Source organism: Oenanthe melanoleuca, chromosome 5 (assembly GCF_029582105.1).
Source record: "Oenanthe melanoleuca isolate GR-GAL-2019-014 chromosome 5, OMel1.0, whole genome shotgun sequence".
Lineage (NCBI taxonomy): Eukaryota > Metazoa > Chordata > Aves > Passeriformes > Muscicapidae > Oenanthe > Oenanthe melanoleuca.
This window is the reverse complement of record NC_079339.1, coordinates 13,452,117-13,472,516: the sequence shown is the minus strand read 5'-3', so window position 1 is coordinate 13,472,516 and position 20,400 is coordinate 13,452,117. Positions and strand designations below refer to the sequence as shown.

At 37.8% G+C, this 20,400-nt stretch overlaps 1 protein-coding gene across 1 annotated transcript in view; it reads left to right on the top strand.

The window, feature by feature from the left end:
• PIK3C2A (phosphatidylinositol-4-phosphate 3-kinase catalytic subunit type 2 alpha) overlaps positions 1-19,716 on the top strand; it is a 49,140-nt gene extending 29,424 nt beyond the window's left edge. Inside the window, exons 13-33 of the mRNA XM_056493751.1 lie at positions 1,353-1,520; positions 3,708-3,816; positions 4,548-4,690; positions 5,280-5,468; positions 5,937-6,030; positions 6,287-6,381; positions 6,720-6,900; positions 7,405-7,509; positions 8,545-8,637; positions 8,876-9,005; positions 10,438-10,574; positions 11,232-11,401; positions 11,669-11,825; positions 12,247-12,356; positions 13,505-13,712; positions 15,505-15,629; positions 16,012-16,129; positions 16,222-16,303; positions 16,721-16,830; positions 17,069-17,194; positions 17,690-19,716. Of these exons, the coding sequence (XP_056349726.1) occupies positions 1,353-1,520; positions 3,708-3,816; positions 4,548-4,690; positions 5,280-5,468; positions 5,937-6,030; positions 6,287-6,381; positions 6,720-6,900; positions 7,405-7,509; positions 8,545-8,637; positions 8,876-9,005; positions 10,438-10,574; positions 11,232-11,401; positions 11,669-11,825; positions 12,247-12,356; positions 13,505-13,712; positions 15,505-15,629; positions 16,012-16,129; positions 16,222-16,303; positions 16,721-16,830; positions 17,069-17,194; positions 17,690-17,872 (2,833 nt within the window). The 3' untranslated portion in view covers positions 17,873-19,716. The remainder of the gene's footprint in view (positions 1-1,352; positions 1,521-3,707; positions 3,817-4,547; positions 4,691-5,279; positions 5,469-5,936; positions 6,031-6,286; positions 6,382-6,719; positions 6,901-7,404; positions 7,510-8,544; positions 8,638-8,875; positions 9,006-10,437; positions 10,575-11,231; positions 11,402-11,668; positions 11,826-12,246; positions 12,357-13,504; positions 13,713-15,504; positions 15,630-16,011; positions 16,130-16,221; positions 16,304-16,720; positions 16,831-17,068; positions 17,195-17,689) is intronic.
• Positions 19,717-20,400: the final 684 nt, after the last annotated feature.

Genomic DNA, 20,400 nt, shown 5'->3' with positions numbered 1-20,400 from the left:
CATTCAAGCAACTCTTGGTTCTAATTCCATTTCAATCATCTAATGAACAATTTACTGATCAAAATCAGAAATTTTTTTCCTAATGGTGTTTCAGTACTGATTTTGAGAGGGGGAATGGAAATGCTGGACTAGTGCCCTGTGCTAATATGTTTGTAGCATACAATTACAGGGAGCTGGGAAGGTCATAACATTCCTTGCAATGGGAATGGCTTGTGCTGCTTTAAGAGGAATTAAAGAATAAAGCTTGCTTGTATGTACTGCTCAATTTATGTAAATGGAAAGGAAAAGCAACTCACTTTTACTAACATGAATGTTGACTCAGTTTTTGTTCCAAATACAGAGGGTAGAAAGGAAGAAGGAAGAGCATGCAGAGAAAAGATAGGGAGATAATGGCAGGTGGTATCTGATAACTGAAAAGGGAACATTTTTCATTATCTGTGCACAGCTTAATCTCTGCTACTTAAGTTATCAGGCAGCCTGTCATAGCTGAAGCATCATGTGAGCTCCATGTGCCCCATATCCACTCTCCTGACTGTTTTTAAAGGTCAGAGATAGACCCTAAGGAATACCCTGAAAATTTGTGGTGAACAAATTATTTCAGACCAGCAATGAGAGTTTCTAGAACACCTGCCTTCAGAGAGTACTCCAACTACCTTTTTTTTTTTCCCCAGTGATGTGTGGGATTAATTGTCAGACTTTTTGCTGGCAAGTACTATGCTACAGTGAAAGGTCTGCTAGATTGCTTAAAAGCTGCTGACAACAGTGTAGTGCTTTATAGTGCAATTGTCATGTTTTACAGAGAAATCAAACTGAAAGAACATTTTTAGGCAGTAAAAACAGTGTAAACAGAAGTGGAAGCTTGAATAGCTCAGTGAGGTGTATACTCCTCAGCTGCTTGCTTTATAAGTTTTTACCATTTACAATTTAACTTTCAGTAGTTCTTAATGGACTCTTTCATTTGGATGGGAAACTATAGTCAGCTGACCCTTTCAATCTGAAAAATTAGGAGGTGCCTAACATGGAATTCTGTGTGCCCTTCCTACTGAGTGGACTGGGGAAACTGGTTATGCTGGACAGGTCAATTCTGTGCAAGGAATGTGATTTAATAGACAGAGATTAAAAAGGGTTGTTCCAAATCTGAACACAGTACAGAAGTGTAATTTAGCAAGTTTTATTGGTGTGGGAGATGAAGTGGAGTCAAGTATGATTGCATGGATATTTAACACTTGTTCTTCAAAGTTAATTGAGTTTTTGAAAGGAAGAAGCATAAATGGATTATACGGATAAACATGTAACTTACTAACTGCTGCCTTTTTTCTAATTGACTTATTTTTAATACTTTTATTTTATAGAATAATTTTCCCCATCCAGATTTCACAGTTGCCTTTGGAATCAGTCTTATGTCTGACTTTGTTTGGAATCCTAAGTCAAAGTAGTGGGAGTTCCCCTGACTCAAATAAGCAGAGAAAGGGCCCAGAAAATTTGGGTCAGGTTTCTCTACCTCTCTTTGATTTTAGGAGGTAAGTATCCAAAACATGGGTAAGGTTATCAATATGATTTGCTCTGTGTAGAGCTTCCTCCACACCCATAACTCTAGAAATTGCCTCTCTGATATTGAATATAATAGGATATGATAAAGGTAAGGATTGTGAGCTGTACTAATACAGGAAAAATACATTTCATTGAATAGAAGATAAAATGTGGTCCTGTGTTGTAGGATTTCCATCTAACTGGCCGAAAAAAATTTTACTTCTGGTGGAACTCAAATATTGTTTGGATGATTTTAGCCCAGAATATTCTAAAATTATTCCTTTTGATTGAGATGGATTTATTTTAAATAATTAACATAAAGAGATGATTAGCAAGTGTGTTAAATTTGCAGCATATTTCTGGTTTGAGCTGGCTTTCCTTCAAATACAGCTACTGGATACTGTTACGTGTTTTTCTCTAAGAATGAAAAGCCTGCTGTAACTTTCCTAAGCTGAGTGTTTCTGGATTGGTTGAAGTTGCTTTGTTCTTCCAACTTTGATTACAAAGTGAATTCCAAAATGCTTATCACTTGGGCAGCTCCTCAGTGAGACATGAACCAGCAGACTTGAACCACAGGTGTCCAAATTACACATCACGTTGCAGAAGCAATACACCATTGCAAAACAGCTTCTGCATTTATACTTAAGATTTCCTATTTATGTGTGCTGCTGTCTTCTACGTCTTACTGGAAGTTTGAATAGCCAAGCAAGGCTGCAGAAAGGCAGACAAATTTTTCCTGGACAGTTACTGCTGTGTGTTGCTTGTGGCTGTTCTGTGTGCTTTGCGTCCTCTGGATTTGACTCTGCTTGTTCTGTTTTCTCTTTTGTGTGGTGATGATTCCAGCAGCTTGAGGGTATCACAGAGTTTAGGATTTCCTGCATTGCAAAGATGGCCTGCAGCTGCTTTCAGTCTCCACCAAAGCTTGCATTTCTTGTCATAAACAATGCTTATTTCAACCTTCTGTCTGAATGCTGCATTTCAGTCTCCTATCTAAATACCACATTTCACAGTATTTGAAAATACAGCTTTTGATTGGAATTGCAAATTTATCTTGTCTTCATGGTGTTCTCATAGGAGTGAGTTAGGGGAGAAAACTGTATTTTCTATTTATGCAGAGCACTACAATGGTGTGTGTTGGGCCAGAGCTTGCTGAGTGGACTGTAGGCAGCAGCTGTAGAGATGCTCAGTGGTCTAGCCCACTTGCAGTCCACATATATTAAATCCAGACCTAGGTAATTAAAGCTGGTAGCTAAAGATTCCAGTTACATCTGAAAATAGCATCAGTGGTAGGCAGGAGCTAAAACTTGAAATGAACTGAAATATAAGTAGAACAAAACTGGTCATGTATGTGTTTTGAAAGAATTCATGGCCAAGTTAAAATTCCTTCTGCTGAAGTGTATGTGGAGTGGCTTAAAACATTGTTACTTGTGGATGTGACAGAAGGCTGTGGCAACTGTGTTAAATTGGGGAATTATTAAAAAGAAGCAGCTGTTCAGTTGTGCTTTAGTGGCACGATTTGGTAATCTTTATTGGCATGGCAAGCTGCTAGTTAATCAATATTTACATACAACAACCTGTTATTTATTTGAAATACATATAAACCCTAAAATGTCTTTCAAAATATACTTAAGGCTTGTCCTTCAAGCAATCTTTTGAGCAACATTTTGATTTTAAAAGACTGATAGAAGTTTTCTGTACTTAACGTTCAACACTTAAATGATTTGTGGAGTGTCTTTAGTTGTGTCTTGCTACATTTGGAGATGGTATTAATGTTGGGAATACACTGGGAAATGCAAAAGTCATTTGTTATGTCCTTGCAGAATCTGGTAATGTGGGAAGTTCAAGCAAATGGTGATGCCTGTAAGATTCATATGCCTGGGCCTTTTTTCTAGAAGCTAAGAATAGTGTGTGTTTGTGTTCAGTTTTTTCCTAAGAGGCAAAAGTACTCCTTTTCTGACTAAAAGAACAAGGAGCACCTGATTTATCTGTGTCAGCTAAATCAACACTGAACTTTTTTCTTTGCTTTTTCCACCTAAAAGCTGTGTGCAGCCCTTTAAAGCAAAGTACTGATGACAGCCAGTAAAAATCAGTAATTTAATTTATCAAATTTATCAACTAATATCTTGGTGAAGTAAACAGACTGTGATACTAATAGCCTGTATATGTTCTTTTCTCAGATTGTTAACTTGTGGGACAAAGCTGTTGCAACTGTGGACCTCATCACATCCACATCATGTGTCAGGGGTGGCCAGTAAGAAAGGAAGTATGGAAAGAATAGTACTGCAGGTTATACATAATTCTGATTTACTCTATGCTTTGTTTGTATATTGTGACTTATAAGTCAGATTGGATGGAGGTTTTGGGGAGAGGGAAAATACTGCTAAGTAAAATTTGAAAGCTGGTATAGAATAGTGATTACTAAACTGGAAGGGCAAAGAATGGGAAGCTTCTGGAAATCTCTACAAATCTGTTATTGAATAACTGTGTGGAAGTAAGAGAAATCAGAAGTGTTTTGACATTACATGCTGTCAGTACTGGAAGAGAATGTTTTTGAAAGCAATCCATAGAAATGTGTGCTGAGATGGGAGTTGTCTGGACACAAGCTCCTTTACAGAACATAAGCACCTTTCTTTTTCAATTCAGAGTTCAAATTTCCCTCCGAAGGGAAGGTTCCTTACTAGGCATGGCTCAGCAGTCCCAAAACATGGCCTGAGTGGGTGGTTGGGTGGAAACTGCTGGTGTGGGTTGAACAGTTCTGTGATTATCTCTGCTCTAAGCATTCTCACGTCTCTTCTGAGAAGTGCTCCAGTACTGCATTGTGCAATAACACAGCTGTACATTTGGTCATGTAGAAAAATTGAGATGGAAATAAATACTCAGCAAACAGTATCTGGGGACTGTTGCACTTGTAGAACTAAAGAGTTCAGATACCCAAACATCTGGGATTGCTGGAAGAGTGAGTTTTCTTTACTTAAGGATTTGCATCATCTTTTACTTTTTTTTTTTTTTTTTTTCAGATTGACTTTCCATCCCATGCTTTTGATATTGAATATAAAATGCCTCAAGCTGCAAAGACTACTGTACATCATTCTGTGGAAACATTAGAAAAACCATTGAGAGAACGTCTCCTCGCCATTCTCTCCAAGGACAGCACCATTGGGTACGTCCTTCTCTTCCAGCTGAATTCTTTTTGCAAATTTGTAGCTAGGTATGGAATAAGTTTCTGTAATTATTGTTTATTTTATGTTTTGAAGACCTGTAGAGACTTAAACAAGAGATTGAATTAAACATATGAAATCATGGTACTGACAATGATTTTTCCTTGTGCTTTCCATGGCTGGTGCTATAATAGTTTCTTGCTACAAGGCTGGTGCCCCTTTGCCTGCCTGTTATAGTCACCTGTTCCTGCTTGGCAGTCTCAGCAGTGTTCATGTTCCATGGAAGGTTTTCTGGCAGCCTTTCCTACTCATCTGCATCAAACTACATTGATGGTTTTGATTTATTTCAGCTTATACTAGAATTAAGTATTAACTTTAATTTTGTCCCACCCAAATTATAGATTTGAAAAAATGTTTCCTTAATGTATGAGACTTTATTTGGCTTCTTGTTTTGACTTTTGTGGAGGAATGTCAATGTCATTCCATTCTGTGTGTTAAATTATCTGTATGAATACAACAATCAGTGGCATTGGGGTTATTCCAGTGATGGTTTGTCATGTGCATTACAAACTGAAATGTTCTTGTCTGCAGGCTGTCAAAAGAAGATAAAGAATTTTTGTGGGAGAAGAGACATTATTGTCATAGCCATCCTAATAGCTTACCAAAAATACTGGTTAGTGCCCCTCACTGGGACTGGGCAAGTCTTCCAGAGATATATTCATTACTTCAGCAGTGGCCTCCTTTATCACCATTAGCTGCACTGGAACTACTTGATTCAAAGTAAGAAAACCTGTGTAAATAAACTCTGTGTTTTGTTCAGCATTAGATGACTATTTTTAGTAGAAGATCCTGGAATGGTGTTCTATGGGGAAAATACTGCTGAATTTCTTGTGGCAAAAGTTAAATATTTTTAAAATTTTAAAGAACCCCGTGCTTACTTGATTGATGTAGGCTTAGCCAAGTCATGTGGTGAAAGCACAGCAACAGTGGTTAGGATTCTGAAGTTTAACATGCAACAGGAGATTTTATACAGCCAGAGTTTTGAGAGGTTTTGAGTGTGCTTGTCCTAAACATGCACATGCAGTTGCATCTTATGTGACAAAGGGCTTTGTACTTTTAGGTCCCTTATTGAGCTTTTAAAAACTTTATATGGTTGCTTTTCTATCTAGCTGATCTCAAAAAAAAGAGAAATAAAAAAATTCTACATGAACAGAGAAAGCTTGATGTGGATTTGTGGTGATTTTCTAGGTTTGCTGATCAGGAAGTACGAAATACAGCTGTGAACTGGATAGAGACATTGAGTGATGATGAGTTAACAGATTTCCTCCCTCAGTTTGTACAGGTAAGGCTTTCTGCCTACACTGAGGTCTGACTATTTCTGTCTCTTGAAAACCCAAAGGAATTGCTTCTGACTAGTGGCAGAAGTGCAGTTGTGTGCCTCTAACTGTACTGCACAGTAGGGGAAACAATTTGGGTAAATAGTCACTTTGTGACGGTCTGAAGTATTTGTGGTAATTCTGTCTGTGCATTGGTAACAAAATAAATCTTCATCAAGAATTAAATGCAGACCTGATTTATGTAATTTCCATTGTATTTAGGCATTGAAGTATGAAACCTACCTTGACAGTGCTCTTGTGAAATTTCTTTTGGCTCGGGCACTGGGAAGCATTCGGATTGCACACTACCTGTACTGGTAAGGACTTCCTTGTTCCACTGCTGGTGCCATGTGTGTGCCACAAGATTGATATTTCCAGATTAAAAATCCTTCTTAACATCAGCATTCAATAACATAACAATGACTGTTATGAATGGTGCTTAGATCCTGGTTGTTGGTTTGTTGTTTTTTTTTTTTTTTTTAATGAAAGAACAGATGGTGCCTCTACAGAGCCCAAACTTCTTGTGTTTTCTATCCTGTATATCAGTAACTTCAGGCATACGTAGTCCTGATTCACTAAAATATTTTTATGTGTTAATATTGCATTGTTTGCTGTATTTTCCATAGGAAAATTTATCTTACATCCTTTATTTCAGGCTTCTTAAGGATACACTGTATGATACAAAGTTTGGTGTAAGGTATGAGCAAATTCTTGGAGCTTTTCTTTCAGTCTGTGGAAAAAGGCTGAGAGAAGAGCTGGAGAAGCAGACCAGGCTAGTGCAGCTCTTTGGAATGGTAGCAGAAAGAGTAAAGCAAACGAGTGGATCTGCTCGGCAGGTGTGTATATATTTTTAATTCAAAACTAATCCACTTAATTGCCTTTTTAGTCTTAATTCAAAATGTTATGTAAATGTATAGGAAGATTAATGAACCTGCTGCTCTGCAAAGTTTAATGAAGTTGATGCTTTTGTCAAGTTTGTCACCTGAAGTATATGGTGGTGAGGTGATAGGGCAAGGAAGTATAGAATGGTTTCTGTGTATGATCAATTGGAAATGGATTTAAACCTATTACTGCTGAAGAATGAAATATCTGTTTTTGTGCTGATAATAGGACTTCTAGTTTGATGGAGTGGGATGCTGTCATCTGGTTCAGTCAAAAAAAAACCCACAATGTGATGAGTGTTACATTGCTAGGCTTAGTTATAGCCAGCAGCTATAGTTTCTAGTATTCCTTTGCCATTGATGGGTTAAAGTAGTGCCTTCAGGGTAACTTTGTCCAGAACTTTTCTGTAGATGCTTCAGTTAGGAAAATGTCAACTTAATTTTCTTTTTTGTCTGCAGGTTGCCTTGCAAAATGGCATGGAGCGTGTGCAGTTATTTTTCTTGAAGAACAAATGTCGTTTGCCTCTCAATCCCAGTCTTGTGGCAAAAGAGTTAAATATAAAGGTACTGCACATTCAAGGTTTCAAAACCCTTTTGTAAAAATTACATCTAGGTAAAGCTTTTACAAATGAAAAAAATCACTTCAGGTGCTTGAAAGCTCTTTATGCTGTTGAGATGGGGTTTAATCAAAAATGCTGATTGAATAAGGCAGCAAAATTCACTGAGAAAAGGTAGAATGTGTCCAAATACAAAGGCACTTGTGTTAAAAAATATAGACATATATCTGTAATAACTTATTACATCTTCAGACCCTGTCTCCTGAGACCAGCAATCCTGGTTATAGCAAAGCAGGGGACTACTCAAAGTGCATTAAAAAGTCCTGTGTACATTAATAATCCAAAGAGGAAATTGACCAAGAATATAGAGTTCAAGCAGTGAGTAAATACTGTGAAACATGTGAAACTCCCTGTTACTACCTGTTACTGATTGTGTCCAGAGATGCTGGGGAGGAAGGCAGCTTTATTTTATTGTGAAGGTCCAGCAAGCAATAATGTAGGAGAAGCAGGTGAATTATTTTTCCAGAACTCTGCAAGGTTTGACAATATCTACTCAACCACAGTCTTGATTATATCATCATGCATGACTGGAAACCTAAAGGTTTGTTAACGCTTGAGCTAATCCTGTGTTTGAGAGACAGCTCATCTCACTTTCCTTCTCTACTGTAACCATTAAATCATGAGCAGGAACTTGAAAGGAGATAAATGAGAAAATACTGTGAAACACACGAATAGACATTTTAATACATCTTCTAGATTTCAAAAAAAACCTGCTGATAAAATATTTATTCATGTTTTATTCACTCTTCCCTTCAGAATGTATAAAACGTCACTGTGCAGCACTGTTGGCTATTGTACAAGAATTCAACAAATAACAGCCAAAGGGCTCGTTATTCAAAGGAAGCACGTATTCACCACAATTGCAATGTTCAAAGTCTGAATAGACACATTGTGTGTCAAACCTGCTTGTTGTCAGAATGTCTTGTTTTCTGGGCTAGCAGGAATAGTCCTTTCTGACCATTGACACTAAATCTACTTGCAGGCCTGTTCTTTCTTCAGCTCCAATGCAGTACCACTCAAAGTTGCACTGATAAATGCAGACCCACTGGGAGAAGAAATTAATGTGATGTTTAAGGTAGGTCTTACATTTGTATTGGAGAAAAGATAATAATCACTGTCTCAGTGGTGTCAATTAATTTTAGCATAGATCAATAAGCTTAGTTATTTCGTGAGTTTGCTGCTGTGTATCTAGAAAGCAATATATGAAACAAGCCCTAAGACATAAAAATCTACCACATGTGAAAGTTTAATTGTAGCCTGTTGCTCTTTTAAGTTTACTGTGTCACTGGTTAACTTTTATTTTTCCATTTAAGGTTGGAGAAGATCTAAGACAAGATATGTTGGCTTTACAAATGATTAAGATCATGGATAAGATCTGGCTGCAGGAGGGACTGGATCTAAGGATGGTTATCTTCAAGTGTCTCTCAACTGGAAAAGACCGAGGTGCTAAACCAGAAACTGCCTTTAATCTTTGCTCCCCCCTTCAATTTCTTGTCACACTGGCAGTGAAAAGCCCCTGGGAGGAGGTGACAAGGAACTGCAGTACTTGAGACTATAATAAGTTCGATTGTTCTGAATTTCCTGATGGCTCAGTGGCATCCAAATGTGTTTCTTCTCTTGAGCATTCTGTTGTCAATGAACAGTGGACAAACAAATATAGTGGTAAAAACTAAGTTACACTTGATGCTCTTACTGCAACCAACACAAGAAAATAATGGTGCTATAGCAATCCTTATTCTGAAAGTTTAATTATGATGAAAGCATTCCAACGCAAACCAAAATGCTGAAGTGTTTGGAATCTGATGCAGTTGAGTCAGGGAATATCATTCTTATACTGAAATGTGCAAAAAGAAGAGAAATTAGAACCAGCCCTTGACATGCACACACACTATCCCCCAGAATTTGTCATATTCTGGTGAAAGTTCCTTGGCAATATGAGGCTGTCTCTGGGGTTTGCAAGTAGGTCACAGAACTCTGAGTGCAAATACTGTCCTGCACCTTGAACATGGTTTTTGCTAGTTTTAGCTAATTCTCTAGGGCTAGCCAATAAAAACCAAAGATATTTAAAAGGATAAACAACAACTTAAATATTTCTTCAGTCAGATGAACAGCACGACCAGAACTCTCAAATATGTGGAAAAGATGGAAATTTAGGTTGGCAAAACTAAGCAAAAAGCTTCTATTTATGTAAGATTTGCTTTTTAGAGAAACAGATGGCTTTTACTCCTACTCTGAATGATGACTTGATTTATGTAGTTTTTTTTTTTTTTCTTGCTGCCCCTAAAGTGCTCAAAAAATTAAAAGGGAAAAGTCAAATGAATGTAATTTACAGATGTACCTTCAGTAGCTCTTGCCAAGATAGAAGTAAAATTCTTTTAATCAACTAAACGTTTTCCTTTTATGATTTAGCTATACAAATATTTTACTAAATTATATCTCCATAATAAGGCCACATACAAAGCCCACTGTCTGGTCGGTTTTGACCCTTGACAGAAGATAAAGTTACTAGATTAATTCACTGTCAGTGTGTGGGAATTGTCAGCATCGAAGTATTTTGCCCAATTTAGAGTAAAAGAAGTTTGTAAGAAACTAATCATTTAAAGTATAACTTCAGTGTGCATTTTAGCAACTGTAACTAGTGGTAGTAGAGAAAGCTAAGTTGGATTGCTACATGTTTCATTATTTACTTTGTAAAATAATCTGTAGAAATGCTTAGGGGACTAAATGCAGCTATTTTTACACCTAACTGGGTTTTCAAGGAGGTTGGTCTAAGAGTGTAAGATTCATCATTGTTAGGAAAGTTTCTATGAAATAATAAAAATGCAGCATAACTTAAGGAGATTGCTAAATACACTTTATTTTATTTTATATCAAGGCATGGTAGAGCTTGTTCCTGCTTCAGATACACTTAGGAAAATTCAAGTGGAATATGGAGTGACAGGTTCTTTTAAGGACAAGCCTCTGGCTGAATGGCTGAGGAAGTATAATCCTACAGAGGAGGAGTATGAAAAGGTAACTTGTCAGCACTGTTCTTTTTTGAAGATCTTTTGAAAGGGCTAAGTACAATCTGATGAAAGAATGAAATTCGTATTCCAGGTCTTCGTTTGAAATTTTTGTTTTGTATGTTTAAGAAACTTACATTTTTTCTGTATTTGAAAAAGAGCAGATTAAATCCCCCCTATAAACAGTAGCCAGATGGATTCTCAGGATTCTCATCAAAAGTTTTTATTGGATATAGAAAAAATAAATTTAAAGGGGAGTGGGGAATAGTGGCTGCTTTTAATTGTAGTTTAGGAGCAGTGGGTTCTTCTTGTACACAAGAGATTCAAAGCTTAAAAATTTTTTTGGGCTATAATGCTGTTACAATACATTGGAAATACAAGTCTTGTACCCTTTTCTGTGCTAACACAGTTTTGTGATTTGTCTTCAACTCCTCTTTTTTATTAATTTTAAAAACAAAACAACCATTTTTGCTGGAAAGTGGGATATCAAGAGATTTTTGCAAAGCTAACTGTTTGAAGAATGGTATTTCAGAGAAAAAAAAAGGAAATTTAGGGTCTGTTTTGCTTGGATTGGATTTTGCACTCATAGAGATTGACTGTTGAATACATGAATGATGTTTTTTCGCTAACATTTCATCTCAATTCACTTCTTTTCTCTCCCTCCCAGGCTTCAGAAAACTTCATCTACTCTTGTGCAGGATGCTGTGTAGCCACTTATGTCCTGGGAATCTGTGACCGCCACAATGATAACATAATGCTGCGGAACACTGGGCACATGTTTCACATCGACTTCGGAAAGTTTTTGGGACATGCACAAATGTTTGGGAGCTTTAAAAGGTATTTTCAGTACCTCACCAATGTAGAGAATGAAGTGCTTTTCTTTGCAAGTGTTGCTCTGGGAGATCTCCTGTAGGTCCAGTACCATGTGAGTGTGCTGTGTAACCTGAGGCAGCACTTGGGAGAGGAACCCAACCCAAACCCGTGAAACGGCATTAATGGAATATTTAATATCATTACCTCAGGGTGGGGATGGAGGGCAGCAGGAAGCACATGACAATGAAGAGACCTTATGATGAACTCATGGATTCTGTGCTTTTTGAATAGGGATCGAGCTCCTTTTGTGCTGACTTCAGATATGGCTTATGTCATTAATGGTGGGGAAAAGCCCACAATTCGCTTTCAGCTCTTCGTGGATCTCTGCTGCCAAGCTTACAACTTGATAAGGAAACACGCCAGCCTCTTCCTTAACCTACTGTCATTGGTAATAATTTTTCACATTCAATTGAGACTTGATAGATCTGTCAGGCTGAGTTGTATTAAAAACTCTGCTTTTTATGCTGCAGAAATTCATAATGCAGGCTTTTTTTAAGAGCCAGGAGCATCTAATCTACTTTTTGGGAAGCTTTATTTGTAATCTTTTAAGATTTTTTTACTGCCTACCTCTTTCTTGAAAATTGAAAACTAATATACTGCCACAAATCACACTGCAAAGAGTTTTTAACTGCTTTTAATTCAGCAGAAATAATGAATAACTACTGATTATGAGTAATTGTTGTTTATTGTTATTAATATTTAGCAATTTAGCGCAGCTGCAAATGAATTAGAGGGTCTAAGTATTAAAGATTTCAGTAAAAAATCATATTGGGTTTATTGCATGAAAACTAAATTTCAATTTCTTGTAGATGCTTTCTTCTGGGTTACCAGAACTAAGCGGGGTTCAGGATTTGAAGTACGTCCAGGATGCCCTCCAGCCCCAAACAACAGATGCAGAAGCCACCATTTTCTTTACGAGGTACTGGACAGGGGAAAACTAAAATATCTCCCAGTAGCATCCTCTTAATGGTAAATTTCTGACAGGAAAAAATGTACTAGAGATGGTCACAAACGCGTCTGTGCAAGTTGGACAGTTACACTGTACAATCATAAAATTTCAGTTAACTACAGAAGTAAGATCAATTCCATAAATGAGTGATATTGTTCTAAAATACCTTGCAGATTTTAGGGGTGACCTTTTGTGAAAAATTGGTTTAAAGTTCTGAGAGTTAATAATTCTGTCTGGCTGTGTAACACTCGTGTTTTGAATACAGATGGAATAGTATGATGGAAAGCATAAAGAATTGGAGAAGTTGTTTTGCTCACTGGGGAGGGAGGGATAATGCCCCAGTGTAAGTGGAGGAGTGCATGTAGTGTAACTGAGACGTTGCTACATGTTAGAAACGTGTTACTGTACTTCAGATATACAGGGGAAACTGCAGTGGTGTGTGTGCAACTTAGAACCATAGAAAAGTTATGGTAGGAAGAAACCTTTAAATGCTATCTAAGACCAATCACCCTGCAATGAGCAGGGATATCCTCAACTAGATGAACTTCAGAGACCTGTCCTGACATCTGCAACCTCTCTGGGCAACCTGTTCTGGTGTTTCACCACTCTTACTGTAAAAGATTTTTTTTTCTTATATATAATCTGAATCTATACTCATATACTTTGTCCCTTGTCCTCTCACAGCAGGTCCTGCTAAAAATTTATCCCCATCTGTTTTTTAAGTTCCTTTAAGAAGGAATGGCCTTCCTGTGAAAGGCCACAATAAGATCTCCCCAGAGCCTTTTCCAGTCTGAGCAATCCCCATTCTCTCACACTGTTCTCACAGGAGAGGTGTTCATCCTTCTGATAATTTCTGTGGCCCTCCTCTGGACCTGCTCCAACAGCTCCATGTCTTGCAGGGTCCAGAGTTGGATGCATGTCTGGAAAGCCTTCTCGCCTTCAATAAAAACCTATTCCAAAGTTTAGATACTGAGTCTTCTATTAAATGTTGATATGATACTATTTATATAGCCCATTGATCGCTCTTAAAAACCCTTTCTTTGTCAGTAAGAAATAGGGATTAGACTTAAGTCTGAGGCATTGACAGAAGCACTTTTGTGTGTTTTGATGTTTTCTAGGCTGATTGAATCCAGTCTGGGAAGTGTTGCCACGAAGTTCAATTTCTTCATTCACAACCTGGCTCAGCTGCGTTTCTCAGGTCTGCCTTCTAATGACGAGCCCATCCTGTCATTCTCTGCTAAAACCTATTCTCTCAAACAAGACGGCCGAATCAAACAAGTGTCTGTGTTCACCTATCAGAAGAGATACAACCCAGATAAACATTATGTAAGTATGTGGGAGCTGCTTCCACTCAGGGAGCATAATGGTGTATTTTCCTCCAACCAGACACAGCAGGGACAGCTGACCAAAACCAGCCAGGGGTTATTCCACTGCGTGTAATGTCACTGTCAGCAGTAAAAAACAGGCATGGAGGAGGAAGAAGACAGGAGATGGGAGAGGGTTGTCCTCCAAGGTGGCTGTTTGGGACCTGGCTGAGCATGGATCTGCTTGTGGGCAGTGGTGATTGTCTTGCATCACCTTCCTTTCCCTCAGGACTGTCTGATCCCAGCCCACAGATCTTCTCACTCTTGCTCTTGTTCTCCCCACTGTCCCACTGCTGAGGGGGTGGGAATGAGCAAGCAGCCGTATGGGTGCTGAGCTGCTGGCCAGGGTAAACCAGCAACAGCACTGCTAGAGTACAGTCTGGCATTTCTAGCATCCCATAATATTCTTCAAAATGAAAACACCTCTTAAAAATCATCTAGAATGAAGTAAAAAGGGCAGAAGTAGTGTTGGTGGAGATTATTTTAAAATACAGGAATTTGAGTCATGTTGATGGCCTTTTATGTAGCTGCCTTCTGTAAAATGGCTCCTTCCTGAGTAGGAGGCTTTAAATCAGACATTCTGGTTTTGGTCTTCCAAAAGAAGACTGGTTTTCCATTAAAGTTGGATTTGTTCCTCCTAAGTAAAAGGATTGTTCCCTGTACTAATTGCACTTACACTGCTAGTCTTACTAGAGGCACCAACTATTGCAATTTGCCCTCAGGATTTTAATAGATCTGGGTTACACTTTGGGACTTAATGTTTGTGTTCCTATGCAGATGTGCAACCTTCTTCAATTTTTTTTAAGTTGTTTTATTTCTCTATTGCTATTTGCTGGGCTGGATTAATCAGCTCAAGTTACATTGTCCTGAACATTTTTATAAAGTGAGCTATATTGATAAATGCAAATGTATGTCTCTTTCCAAGCTGTGTTTGCTGTAAATGTCTTAATCTGGTAAGACACCAGTAAAGGAGGGTAGAACAAATCTGACTAATGCTGGAAGAGCTTTGTACTGAATCACTGTATAATAAATGTATTTGAGTACTCCTGCTCTAAGCCAAAACAGCCTCGCCTCTTCCAGGAAACTGTTAGGATGGTCTAGATTCTGTCTAGATTTTTGAAATTAAATTATATGTTATAAGTTTAACTCCTCTACCCATAAAATGAGTCTACTGAACAGAATTTTCTGTACAGCTCTCAAACTTCATTTCCCTTGAATAATGTGAATGTGTCCTGGGACTGTACCCACAATACTTTGAAAAATTATTTTTGTATAATGCAATGCACTTGAATCCTCCCACCAAATTATCACTTTAAAAGTGGAATCCTTTAGAACCAGGAAGAAATTAAATTGAAAAAGATACACCTGAAAGGTTCTGTGGTAATTCGGGCTCCACAGATACTTGTCTTGCTGTAATCCTGCACCAGCATTAACATTTTGTATACCTGGTATGAACTTCCAATGAGGCTTCAAAGGGAGAGAATGCACAGCTCAGCCTTATCTACCTTCTTCATATCCTCTCAGCTGTGGCTCTACCTTATGGGAAGACCATGTGATGTTACTCTGCATTAAGGGCTATTCATAATTCTAACTCTTCTGTGAAATGCAAATGGTGGAATAAGGGATATAATAATGGAATAGGCATTCAAGAGAAGGATTACTGTAGGAGAAAGAGTTGACTGTAAATAAAATTGTTGTTAAGTAATTTCATAATGTTTGTATATAAGCTACTTTTATTTTTGTGTTTTGGACAGATCTATGTAGTGAGAGTTTTGAGAGAAGGGCAAGTTGAGCCAACGTTTGTCTTCCGAACATTTGATGAGTTCCAGGAGCTCCACAACAAACTTGGCATTCTCTTTCCTCTTTGGAAGTTACCTGGGTATGTTCCTCACTTGCTCATCACTACTACAAAAGCAACAAAACTGCTTCCAGCTGGGTGGAGGAAGAAATGAAGACAAAACTGCTGAGAGGCAAACTAGACCTCAAAGTTGGCAGTAAAGGGAGAAAACAGTTCTCTCAGTAAGGAGGAGATTCAGAGGAGCATCTCAGTGTTTTGGTCTGTGTGTCATATCACATATAATAATTACTTGTGCATTTCCTGCCTTTCTGGATGTCATAACCTATTGGCATGCTGTGTTTCCACTCTAGATTGGAAAAAAAAGAAAAAGGATGTCAGCACTTCAGGATAGAAATAACAATGGAATCCTACTGTACTTACTTCTGATAAATAAACTGAAAACTGTGTTGTTTTTCTCATGTAGCTTTCCTAATAAGATGGTTCTGGGAAGAACACATATCAAAGATGTAGCAGCCAAAAGAAAAGTGGAGCTCAACAGCTACATACAGAGCCTGATGAACAGTTCTCCAGAAGTGGCAGAAGTGAGTACACATAATTTAAATCAAAAGCAAGTTTTCGAATTTTGGTGCTTTTTACTACTTTAACTAACATGTAACATTTCTTCCAAATTTAGTGTGATCTTGTTTATACTTTTTTCCATCCATTACTTCGTGATGACAAAGTGGAAGGAATAGATGGAATAGCCAGACCTGCAGGTAAGGGATGTTTATAAATTGGGTGATATAGAATGACACGTTTATAGTGTGAATATTTGAAATGTTTTTTACTTAACTGTAGTTTTCTCTTATTGAAAACTGCATCATTGTCTTTCAAGTGTGCCTTCATACAGTTTCAAGGACATATATACCAAAAATTGCAGTAATGTGTGTGATCACTTGGGCTTGTTTATGGCTTGACTGAATTATTCAGGTTTTCACTCCAAACCTCCAAGCAGGTTTTTGCAAGAGAATGCAAAAACTGTTAGAGAGACCTTGCCCTTGTTAGGGAACTAGAAATAAAATCAGGAAATGAACTTGGTCTAGGACTTGTATTTTTTGTACATGTGGTAAGTCAGTGTAGTAGTGATGAAAAAGTACCAATATTACAGAAGAAATTATTGTCTGTTATTTCAGATACAAGTCCATCAAGTCCTACCTCAGGCAAAGTGGGAGGAGAAGTGAAGCTCTCCATATCCTATAGAAATAGCACTCTATTTGTCATGGTGATGCACATCAAAGACCTGGTAAGTGGAGACACTGCACTCACTGCCAAAAACTTTCCATTTTCTTAATTACCATCTTGACTGAGATTGATGCAGGAATAGTGAAAGTCTCTCTTTTCCTCTAAATTTTCCAACTGCCTGCTTAATTAACTGCTGCTTTTGATTAGGTTGATTGCAAAGTCTAGACACTTGAAAAAAAAATACCCTAATAGTTATGCACTAATTATTTTTCTAACTTGTCTTGTTTCTTTGGCTGTAGGTTACAGAAGATGGTGCTGATCCAAATCCCTATGTGAAAACCTATTTACTTCCGGACACGCACAAAACATCCAAACGCAAAACCAAAATCTCCCGGAAGACAAGAAACCCAACTTTCAATGAAATGGCAAGTTAGAGTTATGTGATCACTTGCTATAGCTTACTGTAATCTCTAATTCTAAGCAGTAATTAAAATATTATCTAAAAACATATGTGAATATGTATAAATGGAAAAGGAACTGCTTTTAAAAACTTTGTGCCCTGTTTAAACATAAAGCAACTGAGTGGGTCAGTGTGTTATTACAAGAAGCAGAAATTCCTTAGACGGACTCTGAGGAGTGATATGGAGAGGGTAAGGAATCTTAAAACTAAAAATCTCTCTGCCCTGGATTCACTGACTGATGAAGTGGAGAAAAATGAATTCAGAAGTCTTGGCATGTAAATAGTACTTCAGTAATTTTAAACACTTAATATTGGGAGCATGAAATAAAATAGGGATGTCCTTCAGCCCATTGTCTGAGAAAGGGGCATACTGAATGGTCACAGCGTGTAGTTCAGACATCTGTCAGTCTGGGTAATTTCTTTTGGCTAACCAGAAAATTCTTGACTTCTCACCTCCTAGCTCGTGTACAGCGGATACAGCATGGAAACTCTGAAACAGAGGGAGCTTCAGTTAAGTGTGCTCAGTGCAGAGTCGTTACGTGAGAACTTCTTCCTAGGTGGAATTACACTCCCACTAAAGGACTTCAACTTGAGCAAGGAGACTGTTAACTGGTATCGACTGACTGCTGTACCCTATCTGTGAACTCAGACCAGAACAGTTGTATTCACTTGTGCTTTGTGCATCTTCCTACTTGAAGATAACCTGTACATCTTAAAACAAGGGACTCTCCATTTCAACAGATACGTTGGACCAATGTTCAGGTAGCCTAATTTGGAGGATTGCAAAAAAAACTGGTTTATACTCATGTGATGTAATCAAAACATCATTTGTAAACATTTAATAGTTGTGGGTAAAGGAAGGGGTTTTTAAAACATTGGTGAAAGTGAGATGAGCAGTTTGATCATGCTGGTTGGCAGAACCATAACTCAATCATTAGGCCTGTGGATGCAGTGCATTTTCTGCTTATAATTTGTTGCCTCTGTTGTGTCATCCATGACACGATGCTGGAGAACATCAAAGAAATTGCATATTTTAGGATTACACTCCCACTGCTAATGAGACATCACAGAAACGGCGACTGGTAAAGTTATGGTGGCTGCACACACACCTGTAGAATGAAGGTTGAAGGGCTGGAAAAATTCCTTAGCATTACATTTAATCCCAGATTCATGCTTGTCTGAGACTTATGGGAGTGAGTGCCAATAGTGGAAGTTGTAAATAATGGTGCCTTATAATTCAAATGCTTCTCTTTTACCTCATTTCTGGTATTTAAATATGTATACATATTAACTTTCAGCTCCTTATAAAGGGGGAACATTCTCATATTTGATACCTTGCAGGTTCTACTGGAAGCCTTTTCCCAGGATGTCTTATTTACAAATAGTATCACTTATACTGATCTTCACCATTTGTTTAACTTAAGTACATTTTTTTTTCTACCCTATCTTCTACTCATGGTCTCCAAAAATTGAATGAAGACTGGCTGAACGTGGTAACATAGGGAATGTGCCCAGCTTCTCAGTGGGGGTTTTTGTTGTAATTTCTAAAACTTTTCAATACTGCAGTGATTAAGTATGGAACAGATTCAAACACTAATTCAAAGTGGCATTTGCATCTGTGCTTCCAGAGAAAGAGTGGCCTCTAGTTGAAAAGCACTACTGCTGGATGAATTGCAGGCCAGAAATTAGTTCAATTAGCAGCTTTGAGAGAGAAACTTGGCTGGGTTTTTTTTTCCTTTAGCAGTTCACAGCAATACTGTTTCTCATTCCCAGTAAGAACTACTCCCACTAAAATACTTCATTCCTAGGAAGTATGGAAGAATATATATATTTCATTTGAATATACTGTGACAGTGGAGTGCAAATGTCACGATCTCCTGTTAATACCACTGGTTAATTAGGCCTTTCTGCACTACAGGTGTCACCTTTTTTGGGATTTAGGATGTTTATGATCTGTGTAAACAAAGCTCTAAAGTTGCACACTTCTTTAGTACAAAATTTGAAGCAGACTTTTAAAGTGAAATATGCAACTATGGACAAGGACACAATACAGGGAAAGCCTTCTGTCTACCCAACACTAAAAACCTATTCTGTCATCCAGTTTTCCTTCCCCTGCTACTGACCAATCTCCCTTCAATACAGAAGGGAGAAGTAAACTTGAATCTCCTGGTGCCTAAACAATTCACGGTCCAATTTCATAGGAATTATTGCAATTAAAAAGCTAATGATACCTTGAATGTTAGAAACTGGGCCAATACTAATGGGCGCTAACAAATCCCAGTTGCAGTAGGCATCCTCTGCATATTTTTCATTTAGTATATAGCCTGTAAATAATATATAACTAACTAGATATATTTCCTGCTCACTTGATGCTTTTGAGACTTACTCCATTCCATCATTAGAATCACAAGTCACTTAAACACAGGAAAGTAGACTACTGTTTTTGTGAAACGTTCCATTGTGAAATAAAATGAAAGCAATATGGACTGCCTTTTTTGCAGTTTGCTATTAAAGCACAGTGTCTTACAGCACAAAATACAATTAAACTAAAATCATTTTTAAAATTATTTGCAGTTTTAACAGTTGTCTGGACTGAAAAAAAAATATAGTACTGTATTATTGTTAGCACACGTCCTGACTTCTGATTTAATCTTCTTCATAGCTTAACTCATTTTGTGCCTTTCCCTTCCTTTTCAAATTCGTCACTGGCTGTAGCTTTTTATGGTCATGGATTATATGTTGTCTATGGGATCTGGCCTTGGCCTCTCCTCACGTGTAGAGGACCAGCACCAAGCTTGCACTTCTTTGCACTATTCTCAATTGTGAAAAAAACTGATTGTTGCAATAAGAATTTACCGTGCTACATAGAAAAACCAAGATGGATGTGAAAGAGGGAAATATTTGATTGAGATGGAATTTACCAGTATGCTAAGTAGCTTGAAAATGTAGTTTTAACAGCTTTTTATACCTTGTTTAATGAAAAGGTAAAAAATTCCTTTATGCACCGTTTGACCTGCAGCCAGAAGTGTAATTGTCCCTCCAGACCTTGTGCTGGTATCCGAGAGCAGCAGCTTGCGCTAGACCTCTTCCTCTACTAACCTCCAACTTTGCACTGAACTTTTTCTTACTGCCTTTGTACGACCTACAGCTGCCTGTCTCTGGACGCATGTG